Here is a 26,298-nt window from a genome sequence, read left to right as displayed (position 1 = left end):
TTAAAGGATGACTGATGGACAGATATCACAGGGCTAAGTACTTGGTCCTCTGCTGATTAAGCTGTGCATCAATCATATTGGAAATGATTTGGCAGGAAATATTCAGATGTTTACTGATGATGCAAAATGGAGAAGAGCAATGGTAAATGAAGGTGATGTACAAAGCCTGTGTACGACTTAAATAGACTAACAGTATGGAACAAAAGTAAATAGCAGCCAGTATAATGTGGCCAGATATCACCAGTGTAAGGTGATACACATTGGGAAGAAGAGATCACAAAATGTGTACTGTATTGATGGAACTAACTGGTGAGGCCAGCGAATTGGGAGTAATAATTATTATTACCAACATTTGACTTCCATGGAGTCAGAGACTCATCGTGGGAGGTACTCACTATTGCATACAATGCTCATCCAACCGCGTCTTAAACTGATTCAATGTATCCCCAACACACTCAGGCAATGCATTCCACTCACCAACCACCCTATATGCAAAGAACCTGCTTCTCACTCCTTTGCTCACACCCTCCTTATATAGTTTCCAGTAATGGCCTCTTGTTTTACTCCCCTCTTCCATTCTATGAAAAATCTCTTCCATGTCTACCTGATAACAACCCCTGACCAGCTTATATGTCTTAATCATATCCCCCCCCCCTTTCTCCTATTCACGAGGCTCTGCTGTTTACATTCTCTCAATCTGTCCTTGTACTCCACATTCCAAAGACCACTGACTACCTTTGTGAATCTTCTCTGTACCCTTTCCAACATATCCTTCATCACCATGTAAACCTGGCAACCAAATCTATGCACAATAATCCATATGAAGCCTGATCAAGGCCTTTATACAATGGAATCATAACCTCTCTATTTCTGCATGTCAGGGTTTTCTGTATCATTGCCATTATTCGATGTGATGTCGTCACAACGTGTGCAACGTGGCCCCTGAATTTCAGGTCCTTGTCCACCATCACTCCTAGATCTCTCATCTCCTCTACTTCTGTTATAGTTTCCCCACCAAGTGTATACTTTGCATCCCATCATTGCTTACCAAATCTCAAAACCTTAAACTTGGCAACATTGAACTGACAGTTCCACTTGCCTGCCCATTCATGCAATCTATTCAAGTCCTCTTGTAAGGCATTAACATCAGCCTGACTGTGCAGTGCTCTCCCCAGTTTTGCATCATCCGCAAACAGCTGGATATCACTAGTGAAACTTGACCCAATATCATTAACATACAAATTGAACAACAATGGCCCCAAAACTGACCCCTGCACACCACAGTATCTCGAAAGACCTTTCTCTTTCGAGATACTGCACCCCCATATACAACTTTCTGATACTTATCTGACAGCCAGTCACTGATCCAACACAGAAATCTGTTATACAATCCCATCTGTTTCAATTTATTTAAGAGCGTGTCATGTGGCGGTCTATCAAATTGTGGACAGGGAGTTGACATTTAGAGAGTATGTTGCAAAGGTAGCCAAAACAGCACATCAGATTACATGGGTGTTGAAGAACACACTTACAAGCAGGGATAGAGAAGCTATCGTTTCTCTATACACGTCTTTAATAAAGTTACATCTGGATTGCTGGATCTCACTGCCCAAATTTCGTGGGGATGAAGTGGTCAGAAGATCCAGTGGCAAGTGACAAATATTATGGCAAGTCTACGGAATTCTCCCTATGAGAATAGATTGACAGTCTGTAGGTTTCAAAGATTAGCTGATTGATAAAAAATAGAAGCGTCTAAGTCACATAGAGCTTTTATAGGATTGAACACTGAAAAACTTTATTCAGAACATTTTTGGTGTAGTTTTATGGACTTGTCCACTGGCAAGTTGCTATGCTCAGGCTTGCAACAGGCACTACTTGGTAGAGGCAGAAACAGAATTAATTTGCCAGATGTTTAAATAGAATGACCATCCATTCCATGATTATTACTTCCATTCTCCTGATCCAAATGTTTACTCTGAGAATAACTAAAACAAACTTTTGCTGTAATGAAGGTCTTCAGCCATTATCCAAGCTTTAGTTCTCCATGAAAATGCTAATCATCGAAGAAAAATCAGCATATTACAAGAGGTTCAAGACAAACTAATTTTGTATTATACATATTCACAACACCTGCAGAAACATCCAAAATTCAGTTTAGAAGAGCCAAATGATGAAAATTTTCTACTTTCCTTAAACAGGGGAAAAGCTTCTGCTTTTAGAAAGAGACACAATTAATGTTATTTCTTAAACTGTATAAACTTCTCTCATATCCAAACAGTGCTATCATGAGATCAGTATGATGCTGACATTCAGGAATCTTTCTTCTTCCCCAGCTCCTACCCGAAGACAAGAGAAAATTACCTTCCACTACACACACATACAAAAAAAAACTGCATGTCTACTGTTTCTTCTCCCCCCCCCCCCTCCTCTTCCAGAAAGACAGAAGAATTAAGGATTCTTAATAGCCTCAATGACAACAAGCTTTTAATTCTTTACGGTATTTCTCTCGTCTTCCCATATATCTTCCATACTTGTCTGATATATACCCTAAAGTGTTAGAAAGCCTATGCTAACAAGTCTTTTTTTTTTTTAAATAGCAAGATGTCAGTTATTGAATTACTATTCCATTGCTCTGCTTCCCCCCCCCCCCTTTCCCTCCTTCAAAAATAATAGCAGGTTCATCAAAAATCAACTTTTCACGATCTGGGGGTGGGGGGCAGTCACCAGTGAATTAGTGACTGCAAATAATGATTTCATCACTCTAGACGGGTCTCCTAAACATAGTTAATTCAACTGTGGATGTAAGTCAAACTGGAAAGTTTGGAGAAAGGTGCAATTCCTATATTTACTTTGTGAAACAATGATGCACAGGTTAGCCATAACGGTGCCTTTAAAATTGATATTTGTGCAAATTTAATCTTCAGACATAATGATCTTCACATTTTATTCAGAAAAGAATCCTGACAAATTAGTTATACAATTACTTCTCACTATACTGATCTCGTAGAGACCTGTTTTGGTCTGTACAAAATCACTATAGTGGATGATTTGCTATAACAAATTTAGTATGCGAAAAACTTTTTCATGTATTAAATATTCCTTATATAAATACTGTAAATCCTCGATTTTACGGACAAAATTTCCGGTCTGTACGTCATGTGAAAATTAACACCCTGTTAATTTTGAAATGCTTTTAACCAAGATTTGCAAGAATAATTAAATTAACAGGTTATTTTTTATTATTAATTTCCTGTTATTTTTAACAAATTTTGGCGAATAGGCCATCATATGCTGGAAAAATACTTTAGTAATTTATTATTATTATTATCCGATGGTATTATTACACCAGATCATAGAGGTCAAATTCATGTATTTTATACAGCACCTTTTCTGGGTTGTTATAAAGTTCATTTGGAAATATTCATACAATTTAGTAAATGCATTGCCGATGCTTCCTCGATGTTACAGATTTTGTAGTTGATAACTATATTTTTCCTGTCTTGATTTGGAGGAAATGCTGGGTAATTGGCTATTTTATTTGGACAATCCAAGGGAATTTTATTTTCCATGATGTCATACATTGTTGATTTTTTTCTTTATTCTGTTTGTTGGTTGCCAATTTTTAAAAAGTTCACTTGTTCTATGATGTGCAAGGTTGGCTCTTTTTATCTACAAATTTAGTAAGATTTTCTTGCCACCTAATTTTTAAAGGAACAAGGTTGGATTCGAATTCTGCTATTTTTCAAGGAGTTTTATTCCTTAGTCCACATATAATTCTGGCTGCATTTTTCTGAATTTTTATAAGCTTGTCTAAAGTGGTTTGTGATGTTTGCACCCAGATAGGTGAAGCATATTTCATTATGAGTCAGATAATATAGGTGTATGTGACTATCGGCTCCGCACTCTTTACCTGAGATACTTTTCATGATATTTAATCTTCTTTTTGCTCTGACTGCAACATTGTTGATATGTTTATTGAAGCTTAGTGATGGATCCATAGTAACTCCAAGGTATTTGGGGTTTTCAATAAAAGTAATTAGTTGACTGTTTATTTTTCACTTGGTAAGACTATAATAAATTTAGATTAATCTTTTATCCAAGTGTGAGCAAACAAAGTTTGCACCTGAAAATATCTTCAGAACTGAGGTAAGGTCGTACAACACCGTGATGGAGATGTGTTTTGCATTATGGGAGATACTGAGATAGGAGTGATGTTAGCTTGGTCCACCTTTGCACCGAGTTGCCCAGTGTTATACTACCTTACCTCAGTCCTGAAGATATTTTCAGGTGCAAATTTTGTTTGCTCACACTTGGATAAAGGATTAAACTAAATTTATTATTGTAATTAGTTGACTGTTTAATCTTTAGTCTCCACTTTCTGAGGTAGTTATTAATGATAAATACACAAATTTCTGATTTATTAGAGTTAATTTTGATTTTTTGGTTTTCACAGTATGTAGATAAACTTTCAATGGCTTTCTTTAAGTGAGCAAACATGTTTTATGAGTCACCGCTCATAAAACATATTTGGCAATTAGCACGTGATCACACCAATCAAGCTGTAATTGGTTCTTTTGTTGTGTGGCATGACTTTCTGCGGCAGTTTTAATGCATGCTGACTGATGTTCCGACATGTGCTAAGCCAAGCTCAGTAGCATGCATTTGTTTACTCGCAGTGAATGGTTTATGTATGTATGCATTTTATAGACCTATTCAATATAAATTTAAAATTAGATATGTATGAATGGTAAAACACATCTTTGTAACCCTAACCTTAAAATATGGACAAACGGAAAAGTTAATTTAAAGCTATATCAAAAATTATAAGTCATACAAAAGTTTCTACATAAGTAAAAACACGTAACTTAGCAAATTTGTCAATTTTTTAACATACGCATTCGGAAAATCTACTTTATTATATAACGGACTTTCGGACTTAACAGACCCCCCCTCGCCTGAATTAGTCCATTATATCGAGGTTTTACTGTATAAGTATTCCTTATATAAATTTATGTAAGGAAATTACTAAATTTCAAATGCATTTCATAATTTGATGCCATACTTTTGTTATTCAATGCAATTTATATAGACTGCGAAAATAATGAAATTTAACTATTCACATTCTTTCAACTTATTTGGAGAGAGTTAAAAGTTAATGTAACAGATTGTTAGTTTCATTTTTAATTAATGTACCTATATTTTCAAAATAAATAAATATTCAATATAACTCCAACATAAAATCAGTGTTTCATTCTTTAGATTAAAAAAAAAAATTATTTTCGTGTATAATTATAATGAGAAGTTCCAAACCTATTGTACATGCAACAAGTATGAAAGAAACTTTTGAACACATATTCAAGAAATGATAGAAGTAATAAGGGTTAAGAGCCACTCTTGGAACATCTGTAGTGATTTAAAAAGTAATTGCTTTACAGATGAGGATGCAAAGAGAAATTATAAAAACAGTGAAACTTTTATGATAGCAAAAAACATTATGTATGTCAAGAAAATGCACATTTCCTGAAAGATTTTATACCAGGAAGAGAGAGACAACTAACATAAAGCTACTCAGTGGCCCAAGAAAATATTTCTGCTACACTGTATACAAATGAATGTCAAAATTGCCTGCAATCCAGTAACTAAGATTTCCAAAAATTTCAGAAGCTAAAAGAGTGTGATGGATTTAGCATTTTCAGGGAAGTTAGAGTAGACAGGACAGGGGGTCAGGTACTGCTGATGATAGCAGATGAATAGCAGTCAATAAGAATAGAAGTCAGTTGTGAAGATGGCAGTTCTTATGAGTCAATCTGGTATGAGATAGAGGCCAATAGGATAAATATAAAATTCGTTGCTGCTATAGGCCAGCGAGTACCAGGGATGATGCAGAATATATATGCAACAGCAGATCAGTATAATGAGTGCCAGTTGAGTAATTATTGTGTGGGACTTCAACTTCAGAGACAAAGAATAAAAGGAGAGAAGATTGCATGGTGGAAAGGAAAAGGAATTTATACATTTAATGAGGGATAATTACTTGAAGCAGAATAATGACAGAGAGGGGACTCAGGGTATAAGAGTCTTAGATCTCGTTATGGAGTCAGAAGACCTGTCCGTAACTAAGGTGGCTACATTGCCTCGGGTGTGTATGTGTGTGGGGGGGGGATATGGTCCAGTCAAGAAGAGGTATTTCTTCACCTATATCATAATCACCTGTCTAACTATAAGGCAGGTGATTATGATACAATTATTAGACAGCTTGAAAGAGTACCATAGCATAGAGAGAGACATATTGAAAGAGACTGGTACACAGCCTCTTTAATAAAGCTGGCATAAAGATATACAAAGGAAGGATGTTCACAGTGCATGGGGGATAGCCAAGGGGTGCTGGATGATGCAACATCACACTGTATACCCAAGGTCATTGTCATTATCATCAAATTCCTGATATATAACCTCAAGGGGTGTACAGGATATGATAGTACTACATGAAAAATTATATTGTTACAAACTTCCTATCTACAATTTTCCTCCAAATCAGTCTGTTACCTGTCAAGACTCCAACATTATCAGATCTTATATTTCTATCTTCTAAGGCATTTTTTTACTCTATCAATCCACCTATATCTTGGACTTCCTCTGGGTCTTTTTGTGCTGCCAACCTGGCAGAGAATATTTGTTTTGCTAATCTTTCCTCACCCATTTAAGTGACCATTCAATCTGAGATTAGCTCTTCTAAAGCATTCCTGAATGCTCACAATGTCAAGTTCTTTCTTAATATCCTCGTTTTTAATATGATATTGCAACTGATGCCATCTGTTCATGATCCTAATCTTTCTCAGGACTCTCATATCTGCAGTCGCTAGTCTTTGGTCAAGTGTTTTACTTCTGACAGAGCTCTCAGATTCATAAGTTAAAACTGGTTTGAACACCGTCTTGTATACAAGATAATTTAGTGTTCCGACTAATTTCTCTGTTATTCCATATGAATCTATTCAATTGACTTTCTACCAGACCAGCTTTGTTGATTCTTAATATCCCACATTTATTTTATGTGGGTTAATTAAATGTGGGAATATACTTTGTTATATTCCCACATTTAATTTATATCTTCACTAAAAATCGTGCTGAAGCACCTGAAACGTTTTACTTGTTCTGCAAGTTCTCCATTCACGGTGCATTTGAAATTTTCAATGTTTCTGCCTATTTTCATTGTCTTTGTCTTGTTTTTGCTAATTTTCATGCCAAATTTATTACAACAGTTATTCACTTTAGTCAGGGAATCTTGCAGACTTATAGCAAATTTATTTAGAAGTATAACATCATCCACATGAAGCAAAGAGATAACATTAACATCTTCAATTTTGATATTAGGTTTAATACCACTTTCCTTCATAATGTGATCCACGTAGATATCAATAAGAGAGGGGATAAAGTACATCCTTGTCTGACAGCAGATATAACATTAAAGCACCTTCCTGTACTTCCTTCAATTCTAACTGCTGACTTACAACTCAAATAAAGACTGAGTATTGCTTGATATAATTCTCCACTGACCCCCATATAACTGTAGCATTTCGAATAGCTTCTCTCTCTCTCTCTCTTGGCATCTTGTCATATGCCTTTTCAAGATCTGCAAAACTTAAATACAGACCTTTGTTTTATTCCCATGATTTCTTTCTACATTTCAGGCTTTTAATGGCTTTTTCTATTTCAAGTATGGATATGTATTCCTGGCTGCATGCCTGGTCAGTATTTTTTTTACAACAGTGCTGGCATCACTGCTCATTTCATTCAGCAATTTTTTTGAAGTGATTACTTCAAGGATATATTTTTCTCCTGTTTTAATGTGACCTTTACCATCTCTAATTCCTTTTACAGCATTCTTTCCTCCATTTCTGAGCTTCTTCAACCTCCAGAATATCTTGCCACCTTCTTGATATTTATTTTCTATGTTATTTTCAAAGTCCTCCTATGACTTTTGTTTAGCTGGTTTTACACAGTGTTTAACTTTCTTACATTTGTCTCTATATTCTCTAACAGCACAAGCTGACTTATTCAGCAAGAACTTTTGATATACTTTCTTCTTTTCTTTCACTGCCTCTTTAATTTCCTGTATCCACCATGGAGTTCTGATTTTTCTATCCTTACAGACAACCTCACCACATGCCACTCTGGCTGAATCAATCAGTGTTTTCTTCAGGGCTTTTCACTGAATCTTCAAGGTTTGGTTCCTGTTCTCAAACTCTTTAATTTCTTCTTCAATCGTGTTTGTGTATTTTAGCCTACAGTTCACATCTGAGAGCTGCTCAACTTTTATTCACTTTAAAACTTTCTTAGATGTTAGATGTTTCTTAGATGTTATTCTTTTCTTTTCTATACGAAATTCAATTTTATCCTGCTCAAGACTAAATAGTGATCACTTCCAATTTCAGATCCTCTGTACATGCTGGTGTCCTGCACCAGGGAGAAAAAAATCACTATCAACAATAACATAGTCAGTGAGACTTTTCTTATTCCTTACTTCTTCTCTCCATGTGAATTTGTGCACATTTTTATGTTGGAACATGGTGTTAGTAATAACCAGTCCATGTCCTGAGCAGAAATCCAACAGATATTTGCCATTATTATTAGCTTTGCTCTTTTCTCCAAATTTTCCCAAAATATTTTTGTATGTCTGACAATCATTTCCTGCTCTGCTATTTAGATCCCCAATAAGGACCAACTTTTCCTTTGTCATTGTGTTAGTTGCTTTCTCTAAAGCCTCAAAAAATTCCCCCACTTCTACCTTAGTAAAACTTTGTGTGGGACCACACAAATAAGTCTCATTGTCCAGTTCCCCATTCCCATATTTGCCCACATCATTCTACTTGAGACTCTCCGCCATTCAAGAAGATTAGACTCATATTTAGTGTTGAATAGTATGGCTACTACTTCTTTTCCTTGATTGTCATTGCCTGAATAAAACGTTTTGTATACCCAAGGTTAGGAGGGTAAATTGTTTAGGAGTTAGATGGATGAGTAGTATCATTAAGCATGAGATAAAAACAAAGACAATGTGGAGGATACGTATAAGGAGAAAGCAGACCAGCTCATGAACTGTACAAGGGTCATATAAGAAAGGTGATGACAGGCATGGTAAGAAATGCAAAAATCAGATGATGAGAAGAAATTAGCTGAACAAGTGAAAGGAAATCGCAACGTTTTTCATTATGTGGAAGGTAGTAGAAGAATGAATATGGAAGGATAACTTAAATGAATGCAGATGGTAATGAGGTAATGAAAACAGACAAAATTGTTGAGTTGAGCTACTGAGGGATAATTTTGCAAGGGTATATCATCCAAGTGAAGTTATTGTCACCTCTGTCATAACAATAACTTCATCCAAGTGAAGTTTTTATTATGACAAAAGTGACAAGGACTGATATGAGAACAGAGCTTGAAAAATTTGAGGTGCTTAGTATACTGCAGAATCTGCAGGAAAATACAGCTGTGGGATATTAGCTCGCATTGTATGACAATGTGCAGGGGAACTGGTGATGCCCTTGACTAGGAGGTTTAATTTAAATTTCGGATCTGGCAAAGTCCCAAGAGAGTGGAAGGATAGCAAAATAATTCCTTTGCATAAAGTAGGATCTAATTCTGTGGTGACTTAGATCCTCCCCTTTATGTGGTGACAAATTATAAACCAATTAGTATCTCAGGAATGGTAGTAATATTACTAGAAAAGTTGGTCAAAAAGAGAATTCAGGAATCGGTGAATAAGAATATGCTACTCTAGGAGGGGCAGCATGGCTCTGTGAAGGGTTGTTCATGTCTTAGTAATCTACTAACTTTTTATAATAGAATGACAACTGAGTTGGATAAATGGAATAGCTACAGGATGATACTGTTGGATTTTGCAAAGGCATCTGACAGGATACCACATGGTACTCTGTTATGCAAACTGCAACAAATCAGAATGAATATGAAACTGGTGATATGATAAAAAGGTAGCAGATACCAAAAAATAGTATATGGAGGAGCAGAATCCAGGAGAAGGCAGTTTTTATTGCAAGTGGTGTGCACCAGAGCTCTGAGCTTGAATCACTGCTGTTTAATTTATACATAAATGGAGGAAATCATTTGAAGGGAGACAGAAGAGATAATTTGTAGGAGAGTAATAGTTATGTGGGAAGTTTTCGGCACTGAGACTACATTATGACATAAATAAAGAGTTTAATAAAATTAAGTAATTAAAACGATACCAGTTTCATAAGTTGTAAGACTTACATTATAACAGTTACTAATACAAAAAAGTTTCACACAATAAAAGACTATAAACAATTAATTACACATATTAGATGTTATGACAACTTCACAACTGTTACATACAAATGAGAAACCAGAATAAAAACAGTAAATTCATTACTGTTTGCATGTTGGAACACTGCTAGTTGTTGCTATCATGTTCTGTTGCATCACATGTTGCTGGCCTGGTTGGCTGAGTGGTTAGCATATCAGCTCTCCCAAAAGGCTGCAGGTTCAAATCCAGCTGTGAGCATGGATGTTTGTGATTGTATGTGAAAATATTAGTGGTGGTGGTGGTGGGCAGTAGATGGCATTGGTGTAGATGATGAAGTTCACTGTAATTGGTGGATTGAGTGGTGGAGACGGAGAGTTGGAGGTGCCCTCCCTCAATGAGTCCTTGGACTCCCTGGTGGTATCATGTAATAATAATATCCCCATACCAGTTAGATTTTTGATGACTTTACACTTTTACACATTAATCTGGCAATGTAAAGTCATATGTAAAGCAGACCATACTTGTGTAAAATTAAGCCTTGATTTTTATTGCATTGTGTAGGAATCCTAAGCATTTGCAAGGCTTCTTTAAACTTATTTGTAAAACAATTACAATCGATATATGACATTTTTGTTTGTTGCCAAACTACTTGATGGTCTGCAGTAATGTGGAATGCCGAGCTTCATTTATGCTGTTGTCTTTTTTTCTGATGTCTTTTATATGTTTTCAGATATGCAGATCACTCCCAACCTTCCTGTCTGGCCTAAGTAACAAATGCCACAAGAGCAATGAATCTCATGAATGACTAGTTTTTTCATGGGGTGATGTGGTGGTTTTGGGAGATGTAAGAATTTTGAGTTTTTGTAAAGGTAAAACCCAAAACTTGATGGGTTTTAATTGCTTATTTTTTTTTTTATTAAACTCTTTATTTACACCATAATGTGGTCTCAATACTGAAAACTTCCCACAGAACTGCTAAACCACAGAAACTTACTTTTTCATCAGAGTAATTTTTTAACCTTTATAAAAAATTTCAAGATTTTTTGTAAGTTCTAACAATGAAGCACATAACATGTAATCTTTTCATCAAAATTCATAACTTTACACATTAATCTGGCATACAGTCTATGTAAACTATTCTGCAAGTACTGTACATCACCTATTAACTATTACATACCTGATTTCGCATCATATGCAAACAACTCTATTTCTCTTCAAACAACATGGGAAGTTTGCTATATTTTAATAAACATAGCACTGCCTTTCTGAAATTCTGAACATTCTTCAAAAAGAGAATGAGAAGTGGAGTGCCTCCATAGCACAAATTTGAAGAACAACAAAACATTGCACCCTTCAATTGGGAAAGACCTGAGCTCGATTCTGGTTGTGATGAAGAAGAAGAATCCTTATAGGGGTTTTTTCAATTGAATGTGAGTTAGCTGATTTCATACAGAAATAGCAGGGTTTTTTCTCCCGGACTCTTCGGATTTTCATCCCAAGCACAGACAAATCGGCCTTCAGATCACACACAATTTACAGACAAAAAATACTGTTGTTGGTGATGAACAGTAGATGGTGTTGATGGTACTAATGTCATAGTAGGAGAATTAAGTAGTAGTGGAGTTGTATTTAGCAAAGTAGAGTAGAATGCCAGGGTGCTTAAGGGCCAAAGCTGCATAACTGAGAGGAGACCTCCACATAGCCTTTAAAGGAATGAGAGAACCAACCAGGGATTCTAACCTAATGTCCAATCCTCACCTTCTCGGGGTGCGCCATGTTAGGTATCTACCTAGATACTGAAAGAATGAGAATGGGCTGGCCATTTGAGATTTAGCCAACCAAATTGAATTCTTATTGGCTTAAAGAATAATACAAAATGATGGTACAATATGACACAATTTCATGTCAGCTAGAACGTTGCCCGGTTAAATAAGGCCCCCGTTGTTTTCGCCAGGGAACCAGGGAAAACAGCAAAAAGTCAGCTACTGGAACAAATCTTAAAACACACCCCAACTCAATATCATCAGAGTTCAAGATCGGTACTATCAACATAAAAGCCTGAATGGCAAAAAAATGGAGCTAGCTGAGGAATGAGATAAGTACCAGATCGACATAACAGGGGTAACTGAAACAATAAAGACAAAAACTGATTATATCTTTTTGATAAATAAATAGAAAATGTTATATTCTGGGAATGAAAATCAAGGAAAAGATGGAGTAGCCATAGTATTCAACACTAAATACGACTGTAATCTTCTGGAATGGCAGGCAGTCTCAAGTAGAGTGATGTGGGAAAATATAAGAATAGGGAACTGGACAATGAGACTTATTTGTGCCTATGGTCCCACAGAAGGTTCTACTAAGGTAGAAGTAGAGGAATTTTTTTGAGACCTTAGAGAAAGCAACTGACACAATGAAAAAGGAAAAGTTGGTCCTTGTTGGGGGATCTAAATAGCAGAGTAGGAAATGACTGTCAGACATATAAAAATGTTTCGTGAAAATTTGGAGAAAAGAGCAAAGCTAATAATAATGGCAAATACCTGTTGTATTTCTGCTCAGGACATGGACTGGTTATTACTAACACCATGTTCCTACATAAAAATGTGCACAAATTGAGAAGAGGCAAGGAATAAGAAAAGTCTCATTGACTATGTTATTGCATAGTAGGAAATGACTGTCAGACATACAAAAATATTTCGTGAAAATTTGGAGAAAAGAGCAAAGCTAATAATAATGGCAAATACCTGTTGTATTTCTGCTCAGGACATGGACTGGTTATTACTAACACCATGTTCCTACATAAAAATGTGCACAAATTGAGAAGAGGCAAGGAATAAGAAAAGTCTCATTGACTATGTTATTGTTGATAGTGATGTTTTCCCCCTGATGGTGCAGGACACCAGAGTATACAGAGGATTTGAAATAGGAAGTGATCATCATCCAGTCTTGAGCAGGATAAAACTGAATTTCATATTGAAAAGAAGAACATGTAAGAAAGTTTTAAAGCGAATAAAAGTTGAGCAGCTGTCAGATGTGAACTGTAGACTAAAATACACAAACACGATTGAAGAAGAAATGAAAGAGTTTGAGAACAGGAACCAAACCTTGAAGATTCAGTGACAAGCCCTGAAGAAAACACTGATTGATTCAGCCAGAGTGGCTTGTGGTGAGGTTGTCTGTAAGGATAGAAAATCAGAACTCCATGGTGGACACAGGAAATTAAAGAGGCAGTGAAAGAAAAGAAGAAAGCATATCAAAAGTTCCTGGCATATAAGTCAGCTTGTGATCACAAAGATCATTAAAATCATTAAATGATATCTCAAAGCAATATAATATGACCATATCGAAAGAAAAAACAAAAATAATGGCATTCAAAGGAGAAAACCCAATAAGAAGTAAAATAGTGATAGATAATAAAATACTAGAACAAGTAAACACTTGCAGATACTTGGGATGTGATCTATCATACGAAGAAGAAAAAGACATAGACACTAAAATATCAAACTTTGTCCAAGTAAATGGCATAATAAATAATATATTTAAGCCATCCCTGGTAGAAAAACACACTAGAATCAGACTATATAATGTCTTGTCAAAACCAACTCTACTATACGGAAATGAAACATGGACCATGAAAAGGAAAGATGAAAAACGAATTCAAACAGCAGAAATGAAGTTCCTCAGAAAAACAGCTGGATATACCAAGTGAGACCACAAAACAAATGAAGAAATCTTACAATCCCTGAAAATAAAACCAATTAATTACTACATAAGACAGTATAAACAAAATTGGCTAGAACATTTAAATCGAATGGACAACAGCAGACTACCAAAAATATTATACAGATACAAAATAAGTGGAAAAAGAAGAATCGGAAGACCAAGAAAGAGATGGCATGAGACCGGAACAGGCCACATGGCCTAAATTTCCATGTTAGGAAGAAGAAGAAGCTCCTGAAGTTGAAGTCCACATAATAATTGTTGTCTGCACTCATCATGCTAATTTGCTGATGCACATCATTCACATCTTTCCTTGCATCTCTCTGACATATCACCTCTTCTCTCCCTTCTATTATATAGTATTTTCACCTTTGAAAATATCATATCCCTCACATTCTATTCTTGTAACTTCTTGTGAGATTTCATCCTTATACATTGGAGGGAAATTTTTAATTTTTGTTAGTCTAAAATACATAAAAGGGACTCTTCAGGAAAAATAACCAACTGGGACTTCTGACCTAATGTCCACCTTCACATGGTGTACCCCATTAGTGGATATCCATCAGATAACGAGCAAATGAGGACTGGGCAATTTGGAACTTAGCTGAAAATTTTATCCTATATATCAACTTAAAACAGACAAAAGACTGATAAAGCATAATAAAGGCCAGGTTGATAAAGACCCATGTTGCTTTTGTCAGGGAACCAAGGTGAACAGTGAAAGGGAGACCACAGGAACATCCTCAACACCCAAAACAGAAAATAGGCATCATCAATGGAAAGCAGCCCAAATGGCAGAACTAGAGAACTGCCACATGGACATAATTAGTGTTACTGAGATGAAGACCAACAGGTGAGATCATGCTAAACAATAAATATAAGATGTTATGTTTGAGCAATAGTGACTAGGGTGAGGAAGGAGTGGCAACGGCATTCAAACAAACATGAAGATAAATTTGCCTACGTCTGAAGAGCTGCGAAAGATAAGTAATTTAGTTTAAAAAAAAATGGTGTTATTAATTACCAACTGTGCTGGAATTATAGTCTATTGCAGAGTTAATCTGTTTAGCATAAAAAGTTTGTTTTAAATGTGTTAATTAGTATTTTGATAAGATACATATGTAGCATAGCACATGGTGCCAATAAGAAAAAAAAAAAAACAATGCCGTCCAAATCGCCTTCTTTGTTGAATAAATTTAACCCAAGGGATTTTGTTCAATGTATCTGTGGGATGTATTCTTTCCTGAGAGCAGCGGGAGTTTGGTTCAAAAACGATAGTGGTGGAAAGTGTGCCGAAAGTGTCAGGAATGTGAGGATTTAAAGTGTGTCTCAGGTTGTGAGATTGATTTAATGGATGAAAGCCATATGTGATAGAACGTAGTGATAGGGCAGAAATTTGTGATGTAGTGCCAGATAGTATTGAGAATGGTGTTGAGGTTGAGAGTGAAAGTACAGAGTGTGAGAATAGTTTAAGTGATAAAAAAAAAAAAGAGGCGTTAGTTGCAATGAGGGAGATCGCACGGTTGTGCGGAGTGATACATAGGGTGAAGCGGCAGCTCGAGCGATTACAAAATTGCTTGCCCAGTGCATCAGCTAACGGAAGGAAGCGAGTGTGTGATAAGAAAAATGAGAGAATGATTGGTAGTGAAAGGAAAATGAAGGAACAAGTGTTGTAACGTGATTCACTTGTAAGAGGTGTAACAGATAAGAGTTCGATAAAATTGTACATGCCGGGTGCGAAAATTAAGGTTGTAAGTGAGGCTATTAGAGTGCAAAAGCAGAGGGTGAAAGAAGAGATAGTAGTGGCACGAACGAATAATTTGAAAGGAGATAAATTTGCTATGAGAGAAGACTTGAAGGAATTACTAGAGGTAGCAAAAGAAAAGAGTGAGAGAGTTAAGATAGTGAGTCTGTTGCTGCGGTATGACAGAGAAGAGTTGAGAAGAAGGGCCATAATTGCAAATGACTTTATATGCGCAGGTTATGTATGAGGAGTGGTGTGGAGTTTGTGGACGTGTGGAGTGAGTTTGATGGGCGAAAGGACTTGAATAAGATGGATGGATTGCACCTGAATGGATTTGGTGTGCAGAGCCTGGAAAAAGTGTTACTGAATGAAGTGAAAGTGGATGTGTAGAATCAGGGAAACTAGAGCTGTTAAGGGGGGGGGGGTGCATATGCAGACATCAGTGAGACAGTTGAGTGTAAGAATGTGAATAATATGCCTGAGCTAGTAAGAAGGCCAACAAATCAGAATGGGATAGTTAATATATGGCATCAAGATAGGGGTGGAACTAACAGGCTTCTGCACTTCATGTATACTAATGCCAGGAGTATTAGGAACGAGGAGGAAGAATTTTTAGCCTTGGTTGGCTCTTTCTGGCCACAGGTTATTGGCCATGTCTCGCTAATGCCAATAACCTGTGGATGATTGAAGATGATATAGCTAGTGGGATAGAATGAGTATAGTGTGTTCAGGAGGGACAGAGAGAAAAAAATGGGGGAGGGGGGAGTGTTATTGGTGATAGCTGATGAACTGTAGCCAAGGGGAATTGAAGATGAACTGCAGGATAGAGAAAAGAGCACATTTGAGGCTATTTGGTATGAGATTGAGACAAGCAGAACAAAATATACAGTTGGATGCTGCTATAGACCAGGTGATGGAATAGATGGTGGGGATAGTATGCATAGACAAATAGATGCAATGAGTGGAAGGGGGTAATTATTATGGAGGATTTCAACTATGGAAGGAGGAGAGGACACATGGGAGGAAGGAAGTGGATTTTATGCAGTTATTAAGGGATAACTACCTGAGACAGCATGTAATGGAATATACTAGGGGGTTCGAGAGTGCTTGACCTAGTAATTGCATCTGAGAATTTGACTGTAATGAATATGACCACTTTACCACCAATTGGTGAGAGTGACCATAAGATTTTGACCTGAAAGGTGGCCAAATGTGTGGAATTTTCAATTAAGAAAGGGTACGTGTGGAAGTACCAGGCTGGTGAGTATGACAAGCTCAGGAGATTGCTTGGTTCAGTGCCATGGTATGTAAAACTGCAAGGGCTGGAGGTTGAAAGTGCATGGGAAATGGTAATGAAGTGTTTGAAGGAGGTAATGGCTGACTGTATACCTAGAGTCTGGATAGTAAATCAAGTAGGGATTAAATGGATGAATAACAGCATTAAGCTTGAGCTGTAAGAAAAGAAACAATTTTGGAGGGAATTTAAGGAGAAAGATAACCTGCAGGCACAAGAACAGTATAAAGCACAGGCCAGAAAAGTAATGAGTGTGGTAAAAAAAGCAAAAGCTGATTATGAAAGGAAATTAGCCACACAAGCTAAAGAGAATCCAAAACAGTTTTTTCGATATGCTGCAAGTAAAAGAAGAAATGTTTACGGCAGAATGATTTTAAGGAATGCCGATGGTAGGGAGATAACTGAATTAGTTGATATAGTGGAATTACTGAGCGAGTACTTTGCAAGAGTATATCATTCAGGTGATATTGCAGGAATGAAAGATCCAACAGGTTATACAGGAATTGGGGTGAATGAAATGGAGGTGAATAGTATATTACAAAACTTTAATTATAATACATTTGTGGGTTTGGAAATGGTATACCAGCTCGAGTCTTACGTGAAGAGGCAAAAGAATTGTCAGTGCCCTTGACCATTTTGTTTAATTTGAGTCTCGGGTCTGGGTTAGTCCAAGGGTGGAAAGAGGGGAAAATAGTACCACTGCATAAGGGAGGTTTCAAGACTGCCGTTGCAAATTATCGACCGATCAGCATATCAGGAGTTGTTTTCAAGGTTTTGGATAAAGTAGTCAAGAGAAGAATACAGGAATGGATAGATAGATGATAATGGGATACTGTATAGGGGACAGCATGGTTTTGTGACGGGTAGATCATGCCCCACTAACTTGCTCACGTATATTAGCTGGATAAGGGTAATGGGTTTACAGTCATACTGCTGGACCTTGCTAAGGCCTTTGACAGGATACCACATGGAATTCTAATCAGCAAAATGCAGCATATGGGGATGGATATAGGGTTGGTGAGATGGATAGGAGGGTGGTTGACGGAGAAATATCAGAGAGTAGTTTCTTCAGGAGTAGAGTTCAAAAGACGGCCTGTGACTAGTGGTGTGCCGCAGGGTTCTGTTCTTGGACCACTACTATTTAATTTGTTCATTAATGATATTGGAAAGGATCTGAGAGGAACTATTCATTTGTTTGCTGATGATGCAAAGTTGGGTAGAGCAATAGTGAATGCACATGATGTCAAAATTTTGCAAGAGGAGATGGATAGATTGGGGGACTGGGCTAAGCTAAGGAGAATGGATGTCAATTTAATGTGGCAAAGTGTAAGGTTATGCATTTTGGGGTGAAAAGATTAGCAGCAGTATACCACATTGGTGGAACTGTACTCCAGGAGATTGACGAAGCCAGGGATTTGGGAGTGTTGGTGGATAGGGAGTTGAAGTTTAGGGAGCACATTGCAAAAGTGGCTAAATCAGCTCATCAAATCACTTGGTTATTGAAGAATACATTGACGAGCAGAGACAAGCAAGTTATTGTTCCTCTGTATCGAGCCTTGATAAGACCCCATCTTGACTACTGTGCCCAGATCTGGGTGCCCGGGTTTCCTTCTTGATGGGGAGGAGAGAGAGAGAGGATCCAGAGGAAAGTGACCAAGATGATAGCCAGTCTATGGAATGAACCTTATGAGAACAGGTTGAAGATTTGTGGGTTGCAGACATTGATTGATAGGTGGAAGAGGGGGTGATATGATTGAGACATTCAAATTACTAAAGGATTTCTATAAGATTAATTCAGAGGATATTTTTCAGAACAGGTCTAGTGGTGGGAGGACTTGGGGCCCATCCATGGAAACTGGGCAAGTGTGTGGTTAGCAAAGGTGTTAGAACTAGGTTTTTTACATGGAGCATGATGAATGAGTGGAATAAGTTGCTAGAATCTGTTGTGGGTGCCATGACTGTGAGTGGGTTCAAGGCAAGGTATGATAGATACTATGTGGAAGCTGAATAGTTGTTGACATGATGTTTAGGGCCTTCCTCAATGAGTCTAAGGACTACTTGGAGTTGCCCGTAATAATAATAATAAATTTCCCAATTGACAGGCAAGTTCAGGTAGAATTATGTAGGCCAATTTCAAAATGGGGAAACTTATGTGCTCCTAAGGAAGAAGTGGAGAAATGTTTTGAGTCATTAGAGAATGCAGATAACACAAAGAAAACAGAAAAAGATCATTGTTGGATCTGAACAGCAAGGGTAGGAAATAAATTATAAGCATACAAAAATGTTCAGGGACAATATGGAGGAAAGAAGAAGAAAAAACTTAATAATAATGATAAATGCCTGTTTGATTCCTGTTCATGACATGGCTAGTTATTATTAACACTAGAAATATGTGCATAAATTCACATGAAGAAAACACTCAAGAAATAAGAATAAAAGTGACAGCTTCTTTTTCTTATTGAGAAATGATGAGAGTGATATCTTTATGCTGGTTCTTGATACAGAAGTATATAAGGGATTTGAAATAGGAAATGATGATTATTTAGTTTTAAATGGGATAAAAATAAATATCATACTAAAAAGAAAAATATATAAGTAAGTTTAAAAAAATTAAAGTTGAGCAGCTTTTACGGGTGAACTGAACTACACAGATATTATTCAAAGGATTTTAAATCAAGAATCAAACCTTGGAAACTTAGTGGAAAATTCTGAAGAAAACACTGATTCAGCCAGAGATGTATGTGGTGAAGTATCTGCAAGGATAAGCATTTCAGAATTCTATGGTGGGCACAGAAAGTTAAAGAGAGAGTAATGAAAAATAAGAAAGTGTATCAATAGCTTTTAGCAAGTAAATCAGCATATGCTCTGAAAGAATACACAGAAAAATATGGAGAAAGCAAGGCAGTTTGTCAAAGTAACTAATCAAAAGTCATGGAAAGACTTCTGAAAGAAGAAGAAGAAGAAGAAAAAGAAAAAAGTACAATGGTATCTCGCTAATCCGAACCTCTTTAGCCCGAACCCTCCAGTAATCCAAACTGCGGTTTGAAAGAAAAAATAATTTTTTTTTATTACGCATTATTATTTTGTGTATTATTATTATTTATTTTATAATTATTACAGTACAGTATTTTTTTTCATACTGTCGATTGTACGGTTATACTGTAGGCCTATTTTGATTTATTGTGTGTTCACATTTGCGTTTTTATACTGTACAGTATGTACTGTATTGTCGGCATGAATCACCGCTGTCGTTAATGAACTGATCAGTCACCACTATTGCAAAATATTTGTGTATCTTTACGTTCCTTCAACAGCAATGACTTAGCCTAAAGCCAAGTTATATATAACGCTCAGTTTTTCTTTAGTTATTGAAATGAAACGTTGTCTGTGTTGTTGTTTATTGTTAGAACCGAAAGTGAATTCGAAATCAAATCAGATGCTGAAATTATAAATATGACGATACAGAATGAATTAGAAGATGATGATGACGATAAAGAACTCAAAGAAAAAAAGTGAAACATGAAGATACAATTGACAGTTTTCATGTGTGTATAGAATGGGCTAAGCAGAATGATACACCATTCTACAAAATTTTACTGCTAATGCAGCTGCGAGAAGAAGCATTCGAAAAAAAGTTTAGCTTCCAAGAAGCAAAAGAAAATCAGTTTTTACAAAGAATTAAAAAAAAACTTTTTTGTGTGTTATTTTGTGTTGTGTGCAAGAAAGTGATATTTTTTACACTAATTAAGTTATGTACTGAAATATGAAATTTTATGAAATCAGAATCCTCAACAATACAGGTACATACAAACTAAATTTTTTTACTTAAATAAACTTGTGTACTGTATTATTTTTTAAGTTTTACGTTACAGGACAGTCGCTTTTTTCTATCAGTTACTTCATTTATTTACAGAATTAAACTGATATCCCATTAGAATTTTTGTCTTAAACGCTAGTTACTGTTGTCTCTTGGAGGGAAAATTCACTAATCCGAACTTTTTGCTAATCCAAACGAGCACAGTTTTTATAAGTTTGGATTAGTGAGATATCACTGTGTGTGTGTGTGTGTGTGTGTGTGTGTGTGTGTGTGTGTGTGTGTGTGTGTGTGTGTGTGTGTGTGTGTGTGTGTGTGTGTTCAATAATTTTAATGAATTAAAACACCAAAATAATTAAGAATAGAAGTTTAATAGGGACACAACTAGTTTCACTGGCAAGCTAACTTCATCAGGTGTCAAAGCACATAGGTATATACAAAAAGACCAACAGAAACATTACACACTTACAACAAGAGACCTTTCAAAAGCTGTAGTTAAGTTTGAATTGGAGTTTGCACTTCAGTTCTAGCTACATTTATATGCGTGTATGTGATCTCACGAGAACGCCAATACTGAATAGCAGAGCTATGATAGTCTGGTAAATTGTAACTAAGGTTGCTATTTATGTGGGTAGAATTGAGGGCAATTTCTTTTGACTCCAGGATATGTCTTTGAAGTTCATCATAACATTTGTGAATATGAGAAGTTAGAATCCAGTCTATTTGATGTTGGCAGCCTTCAGCGTTTACAGAGAACAACACGTGGCTGGCGAGGGCACTAGCTCGGATTCTTATTATAAGAGATGTTTCGTTTGTGCTCTTCAAGCCGGAGAAAGATTTTTGCCCGTAATATGGTAAGGACAGACCGGAGTTTTGGTAAAGTAGAGAAGCAACTTTTGATGTTGAACTTTTTTTGATATTCTTGCCAGTTTGGGGGAGAGGAAACTTATGTAAGGTAAGGAGATGTAAGATCTGGGGGGGGGGGATAGTAGAATCTTCATTGGTTTGTTGACGATGACGAAATAGAAGTTTCTCAATACTTTTTGGAGAGAAACCATCATTGATTAACTTCGTTTTTGATTAACGTCAAAGAACTTCTAAATGAACTCTTCATTTAGAAGTTCTTCGACGTCTGATAACAAGGATCTGGCCCGATGCGCAAGAGTAGATATAATGCTATATTTTTATGGAGGGTAGTGGTGAGAGGAAGAATGAAGGTATCTATCTGTATGTGTTGGTTTCCTGAAGATTGAAATTTTAATATTATCAGTATTCCTGGTTAGCTTTATGTTTAAAAAAGAAAGACAATTGTTAACTTCTAGCTCAGAGGTGAATTTGATGTTGTGATGAAAGTTATTTAAATGATCCATGAAAACTTTGGGGTTATCTGGGCATCGTCAATATAACGGAGCCAGATTTTAGGTTTCAGCGTGGCTGAAAAACCTGCTTTTTCTTCAAAGTCTTTGAGAAAAATGTTTGCTAGCACCAAGGAAAGCAGACTACCCATGGTTAGCCTAAAATCTGACACCATTATATTGATGATGTTCAACGCTTTAATCAACGCTTAAGTTTTACAGATCTGGAAAAAGCAAGATGACATGAGAAATGCTGTTTGGTACACTACAATTATATAGGGTAAATGAAATGTTAACACACCTCTTACTAGGGAATCTCCATACAACACACGCTTTTTCATTTTGTTTACACTCACTATCATACCCTTATTTTTTCTATCATACTTTTGCCGATTATTAGTCTGTACGTTTGTTAAAGATTTTTGCCAACGTTCCAGTTGCTGGTTTAAAAAGTTGCAAGTCAGCAGTTAGAATTGAAGGAGGTACAGAAATGTAAGAAAAGATGGTGAAAAACATTTTATATAATTTATTTTCCTTATGTGTGTTTTTATGCACTTAAAAGAGGTTGCGTTCATACCACAAGTATTATTATTTAGTTTGTTGTGAACATAATGAATTTAGTTTAATCCTTTATCCAAGTTTAAGCAAACAAAGTTTGCACCTGAAAATATCTTCAGGACTGAGGTAAGGTGGTTCACTTTAAAAGGTACCGCCCAAATTTCATATTACATTCACTTATTTTAGTATCATAAGTAAGACAAGAGAATTGTAATACAAATAGAAAGTTTAATTAATATAAATTAATATAAATAAAAATATATTTATATAAAATTTATTTTAAAAGATTTCATAAGAGATACACTCTCATATGCTCACACAAATTTAATTTCAGGAATAAAAAAAAATTCTAACAATAAAATAATGAAAACAAATTTCTTTGCAAATTCCTTTTATGATTAACAACTCTGGCTTCACAATGCATCCAAACAGTTTCAAAGTGAGTCATCTCACTCTGATTCAAAGTTTACATTCTTCTCCAATAATTCTTTCCTTAAATTGAAAGAAATATTCTTTTTCTGCCTCAGTAGGCCTCAGTGTAAGCATCAGAAGAATTACCTTTATTCATAAAATTATCCATGAGGAGAAAAATACTTAGAATAAACTGTTGGCCTTATAGTCCTCTAAAGAAATCTTAAACTGATGAAATCAGTTCCTTTTCTTGTCAGAATTAGGAAAGAGATACACAACTTTTTGCTTGAAACAGATAAAATGTCCTGTCTCTGGTTTCATCTAAGACTAAAGCAAATGTAGAATGAAGAAAACAAACAGTAGTAGACCAAAAACTATTGGAGGAATTTACACTTTTCCAACTGTGCTACTGCTGTTTGTACTTCTCAAAAACACACACACATATTAGAGGCCTTCTAAATTTTTATCTTCTGGTGATCATTCACCAACTGAAAGAAAAACACTTTCAGATAAATTTATGTCTCCAAATCCAGCCCTTGAACTATTTTTTTTTCTCCTCCCCTTAAAAGGAATCCATATTCTCATGCCAGTCTCCACAACAACTAAAACAAAACTTCGACCAGCTGTTGCTAGCTGCACTGCTATCTTAATGTCTGTGGCATATGCATGTATTAGCTTCAAAATGCCTGCTAAACTCAATAGCACTTTTCTTGCACAGTAAGACAAAAAACAGAGCCTCCATAGCTCAGTTGGTATAGATGAAGCCCTTTGGCTGGAAAGACTTGGATTTGATTTCCGTTCATAACGTGAGGAACCTTTATCTAGTCCTTTTCAACTAAAGGTGAGTTAGCCAGTCTCATACGGAGGTTGTTTTTTTTTCACCTGGAAACTTAGGTTTTTTGTCTGTCAGAACAGAAAAACTGGCCCATGAACACATGGATCTACAGTCAAAAATACATACTTAAAATTCCTCATTGGGAGGGCTGAGCCAGTCCTAAGGTACAGATGAGGAAAATTGGGGGAATTGCATACAACAACAACAATAGGACAAAACAGCATGTAAAATAAATTCTCTGATAAGTTTTACTATATAGTTTCAATCTATTTCATAAGAAATGGCCTGAAACTGTACAGTAAAATGATAACTTCTTGATATTTTGGCCAAAGTTAAATGCAGTTCTTAAACTTGAAAACTAGAGTTATGCGCTGTTTTAAAAACAGCGCAATTTTATGAAATGCTTTTAACATAAAAACTTTCTACATAGACACAAAGATAAGAGAATTTATAACTATAAATGGAATTTCAAGACACAGTATTAAAATAAAACTGCATTACATTACTGTAAATGGAATCCGGCACAATTTTTTTTAAATTATGAAAAGAATATTCTATTTCATTTTTCACAAAGAGATACATGTGCCTTCAACATTATAGGCAGGTACAAGTTGCTTTCTGACAGGATGAAATTCAAATATAGTGATTTTTCAGTTATGCAGCTATGTTAGGAAACTCATTTGCTAGTCAATTACTGCCATTCCAGGAATCAAATATGGTAGCCTAATTCAAATACTGATTAAGTGAGCATCTGATTAATTGAGTCTGATAACTGAGAACTAGTTTGTGCAGTATGTCATTCCTGTAGTTGTCTACAGGCTTGCTGATGAACTTGGAATGAGAAATATTTTATTGTGTAGGAGTAGATACACATTTAAAAGGATGCCTGATAACTTATAAGATCAAAATCCAAGTCCCAAACCAAAGCCACCGACATTCATCAATCATAACACAAATGGGTGACTGATAAGAAGTGTAAGTGTAATCGCTAGTTCTCATCTAAAGCTGATCAGGCTGCCTCTCAAAATATTTTGTAATATGTATTTGTATTCCCTTTTTCATATGTGTAATGCTATAAAACTGAAATCAATTTAGCATTAGTCTCCTTTCTCATTATTTTTCTAATCACTAGGTTATTAAAATACATTTCTTAGCAATCCAAAACATGACTGATACTCAGATAAACTTTGTTTCATTTGATAAGTATACTTCATTTATTAAGCATGATTAAATTTTTAAAGACAGAAAAAAAAACTGAATGGGAGATAAGTTATAATTATTGATATCTGTGAAACATTTGTAAGTAAATAAACTTGGGGAGAAAAATTAAGATTACACTAAGAAGGATAAAAAAGGGATTACCTTGGTCCCTCAGCACAGCCACAGCTTTCAAAACTCCTTCAGTATAAATTCCAGGTTCATAATTATCCATTTCAGCAGCTACAACATTTGACACACGTGCAGAACGACCTCTGATGGCTCCTGCAGTTCTATCTAATGTGTCTGCATCACCTTCTTGCAGAGCTAACACACATTTATTGACATCTTCCAATATGTGATTTTCTAAAATGAGGAATAATTTTCTAATATTATTATGAACAGTATATCATGAAGCAAATGTTTATGATCTACATATAATGAAAAAAAAAGTTTAAAACAACTTCAAGAAGGTAGCCTCAAACCAGTAGTTCAAGGCTACCTTCTTGCTAGTAGCTATGAGGTATAAACTTTACCTCATAGTTACCATGGTTACATATCATGGAAGACACTTCACATATGGCACACAACACTTAAATTTTGACCTCGCTCATTAAATAAAACATCAGCAAAGGTCTAAATTAATTTATTCATTTAAATGCCAAGTTTTATTTTTAACCTCTTAAGTGATTAAGAAACACTAATGTAAGACACCTTCATTGATAAAAATCAGATTTAGAATAAATACAGGTTTTATTTTGAATTGAATATTGTAAAGCATAAGTGTGATATTGGTTCTGCATCTTCACAGTCAGACGTTCGTGACTTAGCATGCACAGTGGTAACAAATTAACAGATGTCATGGACAATGCAACAATATATTCACATTATACTGTTATTTAAATTTAAGGCTCCATTAATAGACATGACTGTTTCAGTTTGGTTTCTTCAATATCAGCAGAAACCTGTGATATTATCAACTGCAAGTAATTATCAATAAACATCAATTAGCAGAACAAATTCAATTCGCTAAAGCAAAACCCCATGCTGGAATAAACAGAATATATTCCATTTGAAATCCTCTGATC

At 35.7% G+C, this 26,298-nt stretch overlaps 1 protein-coding gene across 3 annotated transcripts in view; it reads right to left on the bottom strand.

Moving 5' to 3' along the window:
• Window positions 1–26,298, bottom strand: part of alpha-Cat (catenin alpha) — a 610,048-nt gene that overhangs the window by 210,456 nt on the left and 373,294 nt on the right. For all 3 annotated transcript variants that reach the window (XM_090391790.1, XM_090391792.1, XM_090391791.1), the window contains exon 12: window positions 25,376–25,576. In XM_090391790.1, coding sequence (XP_090247916.1) covers window positions 25,376–25,576 — 201 coding nt within the window. The remainder of the gene's footprint in view (window positions 1–25,375; window positions 25,577–26,298) is intronic.

Source organism: Typopeltis vanoorti, chromosome 4 (assembly GCF_054136105.1).
Source record: "Typopeltis vanoorti isolate ZY-2024b chromosome 4, IOZ_Tvanoo_1.0, whole genome shotgun sequence".
NCBI classification, from domain to species: Eukaryota; Metazoa; Arthropoda; class Arachnida; order Uropygi; family Thelyphonidae; genus Typopeltis; species Typopeltis vanoorti.
Note: the sequence above shows the minus strand (reverse complement) of the source record. Positions and strands in the feature narration are given on the sequence as shown.